General features: G+C 41.0%; 1 protein-coding gene across 1 annotated transcript in view; it reads left to right on the forward strand.

Moving 5' to 3' along the window:
• Nucleotides 1-17,545, forward strand: part of LDLRAD4 (low density lipoprotein receptor class A domain containing 4) — a 283,789-nt gene that overhangs the window by 87,398 nt on the left and 178,846 nt on the right. Inside the window, exon 3 of the mRNA XM_063397097.1 lies at nucleotides 14,670-15,127. Coding sequence (XP_063253167.1) covers nucleotides 15,088-15,127 — 40 coding nt within the window. The 5' untranslated portion in view covers nucleotides 14,670-15,087. The remainder of the gene's footprint in view (nucleotides 1-14,669; nucleotides 15,128-17,545) is intronic.

Consider the following 17,545-nt stretch of genomic DNA (forward strand, 5'->3'; position numbering starts at 1 on the left):
TGTGTTGAGGTTGTGCTCCACATCGAGGTGGACATCCTTGGGGAGGGCTCCAGAAACATCAGGTCCCCACTGCTGACACCCCCATGGATCGTTCCCAGTGGGAGCTGGGTGGGGTTGGGTGCCCCAGCACTGGCTCTCACCTGTGTTTCCCACCTGGGACTGAGGGCCAGGAAGGGCTCACTAGTACAGCTGAGCTGCACCAGCCTTGGAAAGCCAGCACGGCATTGACTCCAGGGAAAGTGGCTCTTCAGCCCTCAGGGGCTACACCAAGCCATCCCAGTGGTGGACCTTTATACTGTCACTGCTGCTTTAGGGCATCTCTGCACAGAGATTTTGTCAGATGAGCAGAAAAGGACCTGAGGGATGGTTGTGGTGCTGGTGAAAGCTGCTGGTGTTGGTCTGGCCTCTGCTGCCTCTGTGTTCCTCCATGTCTGTCTTCAAATCCCTCAGATGACTGAATCTAGATCAGGTTCAGCTTCACAAATGGGATAGAGATTGATGTAAGTACTGAAGTATTTAAGTAGCCAGAGTACTGTATGAAACACTGGAGTTTGTTCAAAAATTGAAATGTTCCCTTGTTTGCCAGCTGCCATTTCCAGTATTGTTTTCTTAATTTCTAGTAGCACTTCTAGTAGCCCCTGATTTTTGTGAGGCAAATAGCAGTGCAGTCAAGGTCTGGTGCCTCATGACTTCAGGGAAGATTCTTTCAGCAGTTTTAGTAATAATGGGCTCTTAAAGCTCTATGGAAAATGAACTAGCAGCAGTTCTGTGAAAGAGACCTTGGGAGCCACCACTGCCTTTATCATTCACTGAAAAAGTCAAGTCTTGGGCTGAGGAAAATTTTTTAAAATAAACCCCCCAATTTTGAGTGCAATGAGCTGACATAGGCAGTACAGTAATAATGATAAACTTTATAAAGCAAGTGTCTCTTATTAATGTGCTGCAGAGCACTCTAGAGATTCCCAGTACTCAAATTAAGCTATAAAAGATAATAGAACTTATAAAGTTTCTGCACAGTGAATGATTTCATGACAATGGCTTTGTTTGTTTTAATGATGTGAGCAGAGGGCATTTGCCCAGCATCTTCAGCATTCCCAAGGGCAGTAGGTGCAGCAGTTACATTTTACGGTTTCACTGGTGTTAAAGAAGTGCTTTTCTATGCGGCTGTATTGTAATGTACTGCATAGATTGTATGTGAGATCTGAAGTTAAAAAATTCAGTAAGGAAACAAAACTGGAAGTTTACTTCTGCTGTGATTCAGCTGGTTGCAGAAATAAACGCATTTACTTACATTTGCATAATACATTTGAAAAAATAATTTAGGGCTGTGACTTTTTAGTGACATCCATAATCGTAATGTAGTTCTCTGTGCACCGCATGGGTGTTATGAGCAGTGATGTTTTACTGATGAGCTCATCCAAGGAGTCAAGAACCAGTTGGAAACAGAGACAGATTTGCCCTCCTCCATCTCAGATGATCTTTTTGCTTTCCCAAAACCAAGTACAAGCAAATGGTTTTTGACAGTGCTATGGCTGACAGCCACCTTGTGCTGTCCCCACCCAGCCCCAACATCCATGGGCATGCTTTCCTAAGGAGCAGGTGCAACAGCTAAGTAGGGAATTTTTTATTCACCTAACTGGAATAACAGAGAAAAGTCTGGATTTTATAAGTTAGATTTGAGGTATTGCTAATAGATTTCAATTTAAATGCTTTGTGTTTAATTCCTGATATTTTTGTAGGTCTCCTTTGCCTCTATTCCATTCACTTTCACGACAAAATTGCTTTACTAATTGCGGCAAAACCACCTGGAGGAGGACTGGCTCATCTTCTTGTGTGGCAATTTTTTCTTCTAGTGTAAATTAGTCTTCTCTTTAAGCAGAAAAACGTCTGCAGTGATGCCATGATGTGCTCTAAAAGAGCATTTACTGCAGGCATGGTTTGCGTCCAGAGCTTTGTGCAAAAACATTTACACACAAGTGTGTACACAAATACGCCGACAATTTCCAGAGACATTTTGCATAGCACTTACAATGACGAGAGGTTTTTGCAAGTTGCTGACATATAAAGAGGCTGCAAGAAAGCTCTTTTGAATTGGGAGAAGGAATGTATTTTCATTCATTAAGGGGGAGAAAATAACTTTTTTCCTGAATTCACCACTTGTCAGACTGTTCATGTGCAGTGTTTTTTGCTTTTTGAATTTAGCAGATTTGTCTGGTTTCTTGAAGGAAGGATTAAAATAAAAGGAGGAAACTAGATCCCTTTCTCACTTGTAGGGGTGGAGGTTTATCCCAGCTGTGACTGCTGCTAACTTCCCTATAAAATGCTCATGTGTTGCCCTACTTTTCTCATTTGTTTCAATTAAAATTTGGCATTGACAGTTCAGACTTGTTAGAAGTGCAGTTTGGTGGTTTATATTATGCAGCTGAGTATGGAAGGCAAAGCGTGTGTGCAAAAAGGTATTGAACTGGAAACTGGAACTGAAATACATTCATTTTTTGCCAATGCTGCTTTTAAGTTTGTGCTATTTTAATAGTTTCCTGAAGTGATTGTGTTACTAAAAAACTACCCCTCTGAACTGGAGTTTTTGATGTTTGCTTCTGGCTACAATGTAAATTTGGTTTGGTTATTTGTTAAATAACTAGCTCTCTATGCAAATGCATATTTGATTTTTTTCCCTGGTGAGTTCTGTATGATTTTCATGAAAAAGCCCAGAGCCTTTTCTGAACGCTAAAATAAATGTGGAGATTCAGTCACGTCATGAAGTCTCAACAGATAGAAAATAGGATTTACATCAATGTATTCTGATGTATAACGTGATGCAAACAGTAGCAAAACCTTTGACTTTTAAATATGTGAAGATATATGTGACTAAAAATGGCCCATTACCAATCCATAATGTGTGCTGAATTAACATACTGGGGTTGGTTTTAGTTCTGTCATCATGGTAGGGAACAGATATTACACATAATTTTGGTTGCTTTTTCTTGCATCTTGTTTAAGAACAAAGAACACCAACAAACACAAGACAAAGAGTTTTAAGCTAGAAGCGATAAGAAGAGGCAGAAAAATGTCTAGATAAATCAGGATCAGTCTTGCTAGCTTATGCATGTACTGGCTAGCAACCTACTCCTTCCAAAAAATGGGACTCAGAAAAATAATTCTTCCATTTGCCATAGGAAGACAGACGTGATGCAGTTCCTCTGGAGTTGTCCCCTCACTGACAGAAGCCCTTCGTGTTTTTCTGCTGTCCCAGAAGATAGCAGGGCAGGCAGTGGTCCCCAGGGCATGGGGTGTATCCCTTTCAGCCAGAGGTGGGGTGATGTAGTCAAGTGCATCATTGCTGAATGAAACATTCCAGTTTACCTGTGGGTTCTAGGATGTCCACCCTCCTTCAGAAAGGTTTTTTGACACCCTCAATATTCCCTTAGCTCAGGGGTGCCAAGAAATACTGCATAGCCTTACAGAAAGCGAGTGCCATTTGCAGGATCTGCATACAGCCCCATGGATTTTGCATTTAAAAAGAATGCGAGGCACAGATATTTAGTTTGACGGTAATTAACTTTGAACAGTGTACTGAAGTATCTGGCACATTTAGAAGTGTTTTAAAATCAAGGTTTCAATTTGTTTCTGAGAAATTTTTTAGTTAACCCAGTTTCTGCTCTTGATGCATGAGTGACTGGGTACCATATGATGAACTGTGTTATATAAGATGCTCAAATTGTTGATCCAAAATTCTAGCTATTTAACTCTTCTGGGATCTTAGTGTTTCTTGTTTTATTTTTGTCCTGTTTTCTCTTTTCAGTATTTGAAGTGTTGATACGAAGCCCTTTTCTGCCAGCACTGTTAGCAGAAAGAACTTATGTATACCCATCTGCCTGTTCCTTGGGCATGGGAATGGGTTGCACTATCAGGAGCTTTTAACTATGTGGTAGATTATTACAGGAGGGATTTTCCTGCTTTCCCCTCTGTTTCCTCTAAATAGGTTTGTTTCTTGCAGCAGGATACAGTGCAATAAGAATAATCAGCATCATTGATTCCAGCTGCTTCCTCAACAGAAAAAACTACATTTTATTTGGATGAGCTTTGCTGTCTTCTGAATATTTTGAGAGGAAAACAAGCTTCTCCCTTTCTGTGAATCTTTCCCACCCAGATGTTCAGTTCTATATTGTATTTTATTAATAAGTCCAATGCCTTCTTAGCTGTAGGGCTGCAATGCAGCAAGCAGATGCTCCTGTTAGAACAAATTCCATGATATTGGAAGCTTAATTATCAAAGACACAAAGCCAGACTCTCATTACATTTTCCACTTGTTTTAAAGGCAGGGGTGCAGTGGTGGGATGGAAAGGCAAAAGGTATTCTTTGTTTTTATGGTAAGACTGATGATAAGTTAACAGCTGGGAAATACAAAGCTGCAGCTCCATGACTGTACAAGGAAGATAATGATTGTTCATCTGCAGAGATCATTATTTTCTTCTAATATGAGATTGCAGTGTTTCTGTTTGTAGTGTGGAGCTTTAATTACAGCTTGTAATTATTTATAAATTACAACTTTGCAGGCTCTTCCTATAGGAATCTGCCTTTATTGCAGAGGGTTGTGGTGGAGGGGAGAGGACTGGCAGGTAGGCTTGAAATACTGCACGTGTAATCTCATGGACATTTGAAAGTAAAAGTTGTGGGGTCTTACTTTAAAGGCTTTTGTAAAACACCAAACAAAGCTAAGGTGTGGTATGCGGGGTGGCATGAAAAGAGAGCAGTTGAATGGGATGTTTGCTTGAGAAAAACAAACCCACCCAACTTTCCTTCATAAGAATACCAATTTTTGAGTTGTTTGGTCAACCTCCCCTGCGTGTTACTAAAGAGGTGCTGTCAGTGTTGTGTTAGTAACACACTTCTTCAGTTCCATGCAGTTACAGGCCTCAGTTGCATCCAGCTGCTGCATGTGAGCATAGCAAGAATGACCTTAAAATACAACAAGGGCATGTTAAAATATATCTATTATTAAAAAACATTGGTAGAAAATAGATAGGGCACCATATTACACAAACACAGACATGGTGTTCTTAATGAGTTTGGTTTTGCAGTTAGGATTAGGAATGCCTCATGAATTAAAGCTGAAGTGAGTGAGTTGAGATTCTCTTATACTTGTGCTAAGCAAGAACTTCTCGGGAATTTCACAGATTTAACTGGTAACATTGCTTCCCATGCCTTTATGCAGTTTGTTTATGTAAAAAGCTGTCCTTCAAGCACAGGAAAAATATAACCTCTTTGCTTTTCGAATGTTGAGTAATGGGGAATTGGAGAGAAGAGCTGTATGGTTTTCTGGGACATGAGATTTAGCTGATCCCCTCAGGATACTGCTTCCCACATGTGCTTTTCATGTGAGTTTTTGTGAGTTTTGTGAGTAGTTTTCCAATGGATTTTTTTGAAGGAGGCCAGACTTAAAGCAGAAAATTACCTGGAAATAAAGAATCATTGACACTAACTTAGTTAAAAGTGTTTTTTTGGCATGCATTTACAGGGCTAATAGAGTAGGTTTGGATTTTGGCAGAATGATATACTCTCTTGAGAACAAAATGAAATAATCCAAAGCTCTCTTTTAGAATTTTCTGTCTGTTTTACCAGTAACATTTCTGTTCCCTAAGCTTTTTATAGTGACTTAATCCACTGGTAGAAGTTATTTGTATTTTAGTGACTGGGTCTGAAGCCCAGAGAGATCAGATAACATGCCCAGAAATATGCAGTCCAGTGTACCAACTCTGAGAAAAAGACAAGAAATGCTAACCAGTTTTTTTGTTCCTTTTCTCATTTATGTGTTGAAAGTTGGAGTAAAATTGTTTTTTTAGTTGTAACTAAGACTTGCTGAGGCAATTCCTTATGCCCCATTGACTGTGGGGCTCAAAAGTACATACCTTTAAAATGCTGAAAGAGCACTTGCTTCAGTGTTGTCTGGATTACTGAGTAATAAGGCAGAGTTCGTTTTCCTTAGTCTGGCATGGGCAGAACCACCATGGATGCAGGAGAAAATTTTGCTTGGATATGGCTTCTGATACATATCAATCTCTAGTTGTTATCTGGTGTCATTCAGAGGATAACATTCAAGTAGATGCTCTGGAAAGCAGAGCATGGGAGACCATGTTGAAGCAATGGTTTGGATCTCTGGATTATTCCACTAAGTTCAGAGCTCAGCCATAATATAGTGATGGAGATGCAATTTAAACATACTAGTTTTGCTAGATTCTGGTCAAAATGGAGACCTGCTCTTAATGGAGGCAAACAGGAATTTAAAACTCTTATTACTTCATGTAGATGGTTGTAGTTTAGTGTGAAAAACTGGTAGAGTATGCATCAGCAAACCTGAGGGTTTTTCAGTCATCTAAAATCTGGTGCTGTTCTATAGAAGTTTTAGGCATTTGTTGTAACAGGGGTCCCTTCTGGATACAGCCATACATTTTTTAAAGTTTTCTATGGTACTGGAAGTCAAGTGGATCTGTGCAGTCAGAAATAGTTGCTCGCCTTCTTTAGGCTGGGAGAGGCACACACATGAGACTGCACTGCACAGACTGCAGTTACATTGCAGGATGCCTCTGCCTCCTGTGCTGCTCCAAGTAGTGCTGGGAACACCCTGTAGCTGATGTGCTCAGTGCTGTCAACATCTTCTTCAAATTGGGTTTTTCTTGTCTGGATAATGTTCCATTTGCATTTCTTCATGCAGCATGCTGATGATGTTGGCTCCTGAGACACTGTCAATAAACCAAATGAAGCTTTGTGGCACGGCTTGATTCACAGGGAGCTAGAACTAGCTTTTTGTGTAGTAATGTACATAAAATACTATTGGACTTTCCTCGTAGTTTCCTTGCCCTCCTGAACAGCTGCTGCTCACAGCAGATGGACGTTAATTGCACTGACTGATACAGTGTTCCAGAAAGTTAGGACATTCTTATCAATGTTTCTTCAAATAATATGATGTCAGTTTATGCTAATTCAATTGTATAACTCATGTTTGGCTCTTCAGCAGAAGAGGATTTTCTCTGGCCATGGCCCAGGTGCACAGGATGCTGTGTCCTTCTTGAGTCTGGCTGAGCTCACTCCCCAGAGTCGTGTGTAGCAAACCCCTGTGCTGTGCAGGTAGCAGTTTTACACTCTAAGACAGTAGTTTCATTCTCCAGCAGCTTTAGCATCACTTCTTTTTTCATTACAGTTAGAACTGTTCTGTGTTTTGCATTTGTCAAAATGAGCATAGTGTTGTGCTTTTTCAATTGTACCCTGTGTTTTGACAGAAACTGGAGTAATTCTGGGTAACTCTTATTAGGCCCTGAATTTTTAGATTCCCATGTATTTTTACTTCCATGCTCCCCTGTGCTTTGTGAGGACTCTGCCATTCCATGTCCATAAGATGCTTGAGATTTTCACATGAGAGATACTGTCTTCTACATTTTCTTTACAGAACAATGTGCAGACATTTCTGCCTTCAGAAACAAAGTGCAGCTTGGCTAGATCCACATAAGTCTGACTTTTTTGAGCCAAGTAGGTATGTGTGTCTGTATCATCATTGTGTGTAATAGGAGTTTTGGCTGCTCTAATCAATGCAGTGGGAGAAACTGCTATCATCTGTGCGTCTTTTTTTTGGTGGATGTGATGCCCTTGCCCAGAAAATGCTGTCAGTGGAGAGGGGAAGCCTGACATTGGATCTTCTGGGGATAATGGGCATGTATGACATGATTGTAATTTGTTCCAGAAAAGAACCACTGCCCATTTGCTTTTATTATGCAACAGAAATGCACAGAGATGGCAAATAACCATGTGCTTCTGTTACACCTGAACACCTAAATAAAGAGCCTGGGGAGATTGTGTTGGCTGATAAAAAGCCAGGAACTTGGAAATGGAGAGCTCGTGAACAACATACAGTGAGCGTGTCTGTGTGGTGGGTTCTCAGGATGAGGTGAAAGGGAGCCAGAAGAAAGACTTTGTTGAAGCAGCAGTGGGTTTCTGTGGGAGTGGAGAAGTGTCTCATCTTATGCTCAGCTCCACATTGATGATGGTCTGACAGCAGATCAGCAGTGGCCGTGTTGTGTTCTCCTAAGGTGTCCCCTCCTTGCTCACATTGTGGCACGCCAGGGTTAAATGAATAACTTCCCTGTCCTGCTGCTGCTTGTCAGGGTCAGGTTCTGCAGCTGTGATTAACAACCACAGTTTTTCCAGTGGTGTGCGGGGTTGCTAAATGCTCTTCGGATTGTGGCTGGATGTTGGATGCTCAAAAGTCTTGAGATATGCAGAATTCCCATAGTTTCTGTCTACAGCTCATTTCTCAAAGTCACAGAAACACCAGTCAAAAATTTGTCATCTTTTTCTCAATCTGTCCAGCGTAATTTTTGCTTTTACCAGACTTCTGCAAATTCAAATAGTGACCCTTTGTTCCTCTGGAAAAATATTGAAACTGGATTCTGCTGTTACTACTTTTTTGTTATTTTGGCAGATAAAATTCAGAGGTCAGGTTTTTCTTTGACTGCTCAGTTTCATAGAGCAGCATGATTAATGATTTCTCATGACAGATTCTGGTAACTATAGTTTTATTAAGTTCCAAAAATAAACAATTTGATCTTCTTACTTGCACTGCATAACAAAGCTTGTACAATTTCTCCCAGTAATCATCTCATCCAGTTATCCAAATCCAGTAGCTTGCCGTGGAGATCTTAGTAAAGTTTTCCACTGACCAGATTCTGTCAGCACTGCTATGGTTAAATGTATGGCTCCATAGTTTGTTTGCAGAGGTAGACAACAGAGGATTAAATTATTTCACTTAACAAGATGAATGGAAGGGAATGTGGCATTTTCATTTGTGTTATCAGTTATTTATAAGATTACTTCCTTTGTGGAAGGGCTTCCCAAGGAGGTGGTCACAGCACCAAGACTGGCTGAGTTCAAGAACTGTTTGGACAGTGTTCCCAGACACATGGTGTGACTTTTGGGGATGGTGCTGTGCAGGGCCTGGAGTTGGACTTGATAATTCTTTTTCCAACCTAGCACATTCTGTGATTCTGGGAAATACTACTTTCTATATGGTTACCAGACACTATTTATTTCAGCATGAAGCTACAGACACACCAATTTTTTACCATTGCTTCAGTTTGTTGCTTCACTTCAGAAAGAAATAAACAGGAGGAGGAAGAGAAGGAGAAGTGTTTGTACTGAAACAGTCATCCTTTTCCTTTTTAACTGGCTCTTGTCTGCAATGTTTTTTGCTGTGTGTGCTGGTGTTTGATATATATTTTTCTTTATAGAACATTTTCTTAACAGGCTAGAAAAAACACTGCTGGGGTTTGGCCACACCCCCTCTTCTCAAGACCTATTTTCTACTTCAGCTGATAGAGAAGGACCACCTTGCTTTGCTTGTCCTCCATTTGCCCCAGTTTAGGGAGTGCTGTAACAAAAAAGAAGCTTGAACACAATTCCCTGATAAGCTTAAGAATATCTGAAAATATCTGTAGGAATATAAATGTGTATAACATAACTTAACATAGAAACTCATTTTGTATGTCACTGAAATGCACCAAAAAAGTAACATACAGCAGCTGTTTAAAAAATCACAACTGACTGATGCAAATATTAAAGATTGAAAGTAAAAACAAATGGTATGTGTGTATGGGTGTGAGGGAGAGATGCACTTAGTTAAACATGTTTCGAACATCTGGTTTCCTGCTTGGTTTGTGTATGGTCTCCTGTGAAAGTCGCCTTGAGTTTTTTAAGTGGTCTTTGAGTTATGGAGCACAGTATTTCCCAAGAAGCAGGATTTATTTAACACTGGTGCAATGCTATCTTGGAAGGAAGACAAATTACACATAGAAGTAAATAAAACAAAAATAAATGAGGGTCACACAGTAAAATACAGGCCTTACCACTGAAACAGATTAGGTATTATTGGTCAATATTAATTTATCTAGTTTAGAACCTCTATGAAAAGCAAAACCAAAGCCTGGAAAACTTGATAAATCCAAAAGGATTTACCTGGAGAGGTGAGCTATATGTGTGCACAAGAGCTTCGTTTTAAATGGCTTTAGCAAACTTTAAAAGATATTTTGAAAAAAACAGTTCAATAAGAGTAAAATGTTGGAAGTGTTTTTCTCGCCAGAAGCTTCTTAGAGAAATATCCAAGTCTGTGCTGCTTTAACCTATGGGAAGGTTAAGCAAAGTGTTTAAGCAAGTGGACAGTTTCAGTACTTGTGTGGGTTTCAGTCAGAAGACTTTTTTCCTTGGAGATGTGCTTAAATCTCTCGTTGAGCTGGAGTGATGCTGTCAGCTCAGCCCGTGCTTCTGTCCTCCTTTCATCCACGGAGCCGGCTGCATCTGAGCTCCTCCTGGGTCTGTCCCTGCTGGCACCCACCTTCTGCAGGGACCACAGTGAGAGCAGGGCAGGGTAGCTCCAGCTCTCTCCTCTTTTACACTCGTTCACCTGAAAGCAAGAAATCCAAGCATGAGTCCTCTCTTGATTATTTAATTTAAGGCACAGCTCCCAAGCTGTTCAGTAACTTTCTTAAAAATGTGAATATGTGGGCTTCCTGTACAGATATTGCTGTTAGTAAATGTGTTATACACCTTAGTGAAATGCTGTCCTTTCGCACCCCAAAGGATGCCAAGGGCTATCACAGGAAGTGCTTCCCATGGCCCTAGCTCTTCTGGCAACACATTGAGTGAGTTCTTATAGCCTGTGGGAACCAAAGCATGGGCCAGAGAAGCAGACTTTATTTAGTGAAAGGAAATGGAAAAATCCCCTCTCCAAACAAAAAAACCAATCTGCAGCATTTACATGTCAGCCAGTGCTTTTGAGTTTTTCAAGATGTTACAGAAATATCAGTCTTGGAAAAAGCAGTATTTCACTTCTTCTTTCAGAACAAGTTCCTCCAGTCTTGTCCTGGCTGATGGTTTCATAATACTTCATAAAGTGTAGATATTAATGCAGAATTTAATTACACTCTTTGCCTACTTTTCTCCCTCAGATTCTTTTTTACTGTGACCCTTTTGCATCTTCGAATGATTAGAAAAGGGAAGTAACAGGTTTACTAGCTAAATATACCGTGAGAACATGTAAATCATGCATAGGGTGTTAAATAGTCCAAATTTCTGTTTGCAGTTCATGTGAGGTTCAGGTGGTGGTGTATTTCTCAGGACCAAATCTGGGAAAAGTGGAGAGGATGAAAAACAAATGGATTTGATTTTTCTTCTAGATATTCCATTGTGTAAGCGCATAGTAGCCAAAAATCCTTATAGCACAGCCACATGTTTATACAGCACAATGGTTTGCTCTGGTTTGCTTTGAGACTCACACTGCAGTGGAGGAAGGAAAGCAGAAGTGGAAGCAGAGTTCATGCTCCTATTGGAAAGGAGGGAACAGATGGAGCAAAGAGAAAATCTCTTGTGTTTCTGGTTCACATTTTCTCTTGCCATCTAATCAGTTCCTACTGACGTCTCTGCAGGTTGTGAAAATATTACATCAAAGATCACACCTTATTATAGTTCTATCAGTATTGTTTATTCTCTCTTTTTCAGATATGTATGCTCACTTTTTGGGCCCTTAAGCAGGTTGGTTCAGCCTTTCTGCACCACGTTGGTGCAAAAGGATAAACACATGGCTTCATTGGAGTTGGTTGAGCCATACTGAAATGTGTCAGCAGGAGTCCTGACCCTTTCCATGCATGCAAACATGCCAGTGTGTTGGGAAACAAACACAAACCTCCTCCCTTTAAACGTAAGCTCAGCTTTAGTGGAAAATTTCTGGATAATGTGAAGTACAATAGAAAGGTTGTAGCTCTACATGCTCTTTTAAGTGGAATTTTCAGTTTTCCTTATTTGCTATGGTATCATTTGGGCTGCTTTGTCATCTTCACCTGGATGCATTTGTAATCTGAGAAACCTGAAATCCTGCAAATGTGACTGATTAAAGCCTACAAAATGAAAAGGATCATCAAATGGCCCACACAGCTGTAAGGGAGAAGCGTTTTACACGTACTGAACTTGGTTTTGAATTGTGACCAGGCCCAGCAAGTGCCGAGCACTGCACAGCCTTGCCCCAACAGCCTGCTCCAGTTCCTTCCATCCTGCCAGCCACCTCTGAGTTTGTTACCTGGCACAGGAGAGGAGCTCTTCTGCTGTGATAGGAAACACTCACTTAGGGCAATCAAGAGATACCAGCATCTACTTTTGCATGAGTCCTTGAGGAAGGACTTAAACCTGATGTAGTGCAGTATCCTTTAAATAGTAAGGTCTGAATGAACTCCCTAAATGTTTCAGTAATGTTGTTAAACATTAACATATTTGTAATGTTAAAATTACATCTTTCAATCCGAAGAAGCAGTGGTCACTGAAAGTGCCTGTGTTGTAGTATTTCTTCAGCAGTACTGGGTTCTTAACCAGTTCAGCAGAACTGTTGATGATGTGGAGAATAATTATTCATTTAATAAAATATTAATTTTCAGTAAAGTGAAAATCTTTTATTCTTTTAAGAATTAGAAGATTATTATATCTAATATGTAGAAATAAAAATAGGAGAATTTCCCTGGATGCTAATGTATTACTGCACATCTCTTGAGCATCTCTAAGATGTGAAATGAAAATGTCGAAAATAGAAGCATCAAAATTTTGGATTTATAAACCAAAATCAAAAGTTATAAGACTGAAAATGTAAATGCAAATTTGGACCTCCTCTTATAGAGGAAACTCAGACCCCAAGAGAAAAAGCTTGGGAAATGTGTGCAGCATCCACCTATAGTCATTATAGAATAATTAGCACAATGGTAAGACCCAAAAGAACTATATGCTGCTGTGTATGTATATTATACTTGCTCAGTTGTATGTATTTTAGAATAAAATAGCCTCATATGAAATTGTTATTAGTTGCATAGAGCACTTCAAAGGGTTGAAAAAGTATCTCAAGAACCTATATAATATTCAGGAATAATGGCTTTTTAAACACTATTCTAAAGTTTTTTATGTGGTGTTTTCTCATAAAAGATACTACACATATTTCTTTTTTCTTTCTCCCTTTTAATTTCCACTTTCTTTTCTATTAGATTGAGATGTTTGGGTAAGAAATGGGGAAAACATTTTAAATCTCCTCTGTAACCTTATTTGATCTGAATGCAAATGACTAAATTTGAATACAAGTAACTAATCAGTCATTCCTGTGCTGTGTGTTGAGACAAAAACATGTGTTCTTTAGTAATAGTGGCATAATGAAATTGGGGAAAAAACCCAATACCATTAAGATTCATCTTTGCTGGCAGCTCGATTTCATTCACTGTATTGCAAGGAAAATGACATTCATCAGGTGTCAGGCTCACTTGGTTTCAGTGGCACCCTTGAGGAGAGATCCTTTTTGTCCCTCACCCAAGATGGGTCCCTAATGAAGCCCTCGAGGCCTGGGTGACTGTACCCCAAGGAGCATGAGGGTCTTCTCTGCAGATTTGGACTCTCTGGGGTATTCAGGCTTGTGCTTCAGACACAGGCTCATCTCTAGATCTCGCCGGTCAGGGTGAAGGGTGAAGTGGGGCTGGGCAGCGAGCAGTGCGTTATCCCCACCTGCTCCCTGAGCTGGGTCCTGCACTGTTCTGCAAAGCAGCAGCTGCCAGGTCTGGCATGCTCTGACAGGGGCTGCTCCAGCAGGTGGACCTTGGGTCCAACCCAGTACTGCAGGCTCTGGCTAGACTCATCATCTAAAATCCATTAGTAGGTCATAAGATCATCACGGATGTATTTTCAACCTGCCTGTGCCACGGAGCTGGGGGATAGTGAGCCAAGCAGCATTACATGAGGAATAGGAGGGCTGGGGAGTGAGTGGGTTCTCTTCCAAGTCCTCTTTTCTTTCTGCCTTGTTTTCTAAAATAATCTTCTCCTTAAACATGTGCCTGTCTGCTGTTTGCCTCCACCTCACTGAAGTAATTGTATCCTAGTTTTTAAAAGCTGCAAGTGGAACAAACTGTAGTTTTCAGTGAGCTGCAATATATATCCATGCTATATAGAAGTAGCAGTATCAAGAAAAATGTAACCACCTTTCTGCCCTGTAGCCTGTAAGTGTTTTTAACCTCATTGAATGTCTGAAGGCATCTGAATTGCATCAACTGTGTTGCAACTGAGATGTTTAAAAGATAATCGACAGCAAGACATACAAAGTTTGGTAATGGACAAGAAGAAATGCACAGGTTTTTTTAACTGCAGAAGACTGTAAGAATGGCATATATAATGTTGGCTCAGAGTTCTCTCTTTTCCTGCTCCAGAAAAGGAGGGAAGCAGATATATGAAATGCTAATAATTTCACTATGGTTTTGAATAGGCTAGACTTGAGAGCCTTGAGTATTTTTCCTTTTCTCTTTTAACTGCAATTTTGTTATTGTATTGCTGCCCCCATCTCTGCTAAATATGGCTTTTGAAATGTAAATCATATCATGTTCTCAGAGATGCATATGACACCCTCAGCACTGTTCTTCTTTGCACTTCAAAGAGCTGTGTGGTCACACTTTGCATCTCAGCAAAATCGCAAGATTTGCCTTCTGAAGATCTCTTTTAATGTGTACAATCAATCCCTGATAATGTATTTTGGGTTTTTGTTCCCTGGAGTCTGTTAATTTTAGTATTGCTACAGGTCATCAGGAAACATAATCTCTTCTTTTTTAATTTCTCAGTGAGCGTGCCTGAGGGGAGAGGAACACAAGAGAGGAGCGACAATTGAACATCACCATTGGCCGAGACCCGAAAAGATGGTGCTGGATGAACACAGGATTAGAACTTAATTGTGAAAGGGAAGGGAAGCCTTGACAGGCGATCTGCTTCATTTTCACATTCATCATGGCACAAATCCTCTGGCTGGCTGGTTGATGGGACTGTCCAACAATTCTGCTTAAGTGCAGTGCAGATCCCTTCCGCGTACACATCGAAAGACCTGGGAACAGGTGGGAACTGGATGGTGCCAAATACAGGAATGGAAAGAGAAATGGACTCTGACGAGCTAAGATGGAAGTGACTTGACAGCAACAAGCTCAGCAGTTGTCTCCAGTGAGGACAGGTTGAGACGGGAATCTCAAGCTTCTCTGGAAGAGCAGTATGCAGGAAGCTGGCTTTCAGGCCACAAATGCTTTCACAGGTAAGGGTTTCTGTTCTAGTTCTGCTCATATTCTTTGGACAAGTTACTGGAGTTTAGAAAATTAATAGGTTCTGACTGTCGTTAGCATTGTGTAGAACTTCCAATTTAAAAAGTATTTTAAAACAGTTCACTTGAAGGTTGGTTCAACACTTGTTTTAGCAGTGAGGAACACAGTTATCCACGTTTCAGCCTTCAGAAATGGATGGCCACGAGCCTTGGGGAAGATTTATCTCAGCTTTTCTCATTGAAGTACTCATTAACAACTTAACCATGAGTGGTCTCTGGGGTCAGTATAAAATGTAGTCTGTAAAGTTGCTCTTGTGCTCAACACAAGAGTTTGGTGAGGCTGCAGGACAGCTGTGGTTCATGCCAGGAGGCTTCTCAGCAGCATGTCAATGTTGAGCCTTGCCTTGTCTGCTGGAGCACATCTCTGGGCAGAACTTTCCAGGTGCCCTCTCTTTATACTCCCCCCTCCGCACCACTGCCCTGCTGCCATGAACTGGCTGAACGGGAGGGTTTAAATGGTAACTGTTTCACCTCAGTCTGGTGTATTTCTCTGTAGATGGCTTGAGAATAATGTAGTGAAAAAGAGGATGTCACGGTGCTGTGACTTTCTGGGGAAAGCTCCCTCTAGTGTAAAGTCTGCTGGAGTTTACATAGTGCTTTCCCTGTATGGGACGGTTTCTGATTTGAGAGGCGGGAGGAGGAGAAGAGATGAGCAGATCCTGCTGCTTTGTTTCCATGTCTGCCAGCCAGCTGAGATGCAGCAAAAAATGCACTGAAATTCAACTGGATATTGCTCTTGTTTTAGTAGGTCTAGATAGTGGATTGGTACCACAGTGGAAACTAGTGATGTGCATTTATTTTTCTAATGTAAAACATTTGCCTTTAGAATGAGTTTTGGCTGCAGTGGGGTGTGATTCTGTGTCCAGCTGCACCAGCACAGTGGTTTGGAGTGCTGGTGCAGCTCTGAACTCTCCCTGGTGCCTTGCTTTGACTTGCAGCCTGGTTTCTGTGCGTGTCAGTGAGACGTGTCCTGAAGGAGAGGAAACAGGAAGCTCTCCTGCACATGTGCTCCAGTGCTGATGGGAGATGTGAAGTCTGGGACAACCGCAGGGCTCTCCTTCCTCTGTCTAGCCAGCAGCACACTTGTAAAGCTCCCCCACTGCTGTTCTTGTTCTCTTTGTCCTTGCTGCTCTCTGCCAGTCCTCAGCTCTTTCCTAGGAGTTTTTGTCACTCTTGCTTTTCACCAGAATTCCCCAACTGTGAGGATATCTGCTCTCTTCCTTAACCTGGCTCTCTCCTTTGATGGAAACCCTATTACTTCTAACACCCTTGTGTTACTATATTGTTTTCTGTCCAGCTTTATACTCTTCTGCCACTGTGTCTGCTATCCCTTAGCTCCCAGAAGTTGGCACTGTGACCAGGGTGTCTGGGCAGGGGTGTGTTGGAAAGCTGGTAATCTCATGACTGCTGCTGGATGGAAAAGACCTGGCAAGCAGAGCTGCACAAAATTCAGAGAGATGAAACAAAGGTCCCTGGGAGCCCAGGACAGCAGTCAGACTGTGGTGGCAACTCAGCAGATTCAGACCTATTCTGGAGACTTAATGGCATGGTCTCCTGTAAGAAATTCTTATATTCCTTTGGAATTGCCCTTAAGTAAAGATGTTAATAAACATACTCAAATCTTGGCAGCTGTACTAAAGATTATTAAACATTAAGGTGCACCACACGTTCAGGAGACTTGTATAAGAAACAGGTTGAGGTATATTTTATTTGTATGAGGAAAAAACTTCCAGCTTGTATCAAATTGATATCTATATTTGCTTTTTGGAGATCTTTCTTGTTCCTTGTTAGATTTATAAGATGTACTCAGCAATAATAAACAGCGGGTAGGTACATATTTCTCAGAGAAATCCATTGGACTGTGTTATGCTAATTTAGGAGTTGCAATAAAAATGTAATGGCAGGTGCATATGGTCTCTCCTCAGATCCTTGCTGTAGTGCTCCTTTTGTTTTGTTGGAGTGCCAGTTTAGCTGCAGGAGAGAACAATATCTGCTAGCAGCAGAGGGGACATGGCCACATGAGAAGGGAGTTAATTTGTACAAAAAAGCTTTGATATCTGAAGCCTGTGTTGTGTCAACACTGAATCTAGACATGCTAAGTGGTTGCAGCTATTGCAACAACCACAGTAATCATTTCAATTTACAGCTGACCAGAGTGCTGGCAAAAGAAGCCTGGGAGGACAGTGCCTCTGTGTAGCCACGTTTCGAGTATTTCCTAAACCTCCTTTCCACTTTGCTAATTGCTGTGGCCTGGAAAGGTTTACAGTTATGGCTAGGAGATATTTTGATCCTGTCTGTATGCTCCTTTTACTGACACTGATGCTAAAGATTCCCTTTTTTGTAGATGACCCT

This window comes from Prinia subflava, chromosome 1, assembly GCF_021018805.1.
Source record: "Prinia subflava isolate CZ2003 ecotype Zambia chromosome 1, Cam_Psub_1.2, whole genome shotgun sequence".
In the NCBI taxonomy this organism is placed as follows: Eukaryota; Metazoa; Chordata; class Aves; order Passeriformes; family Cisticolidae; genus Prinia; species Prinia subflava.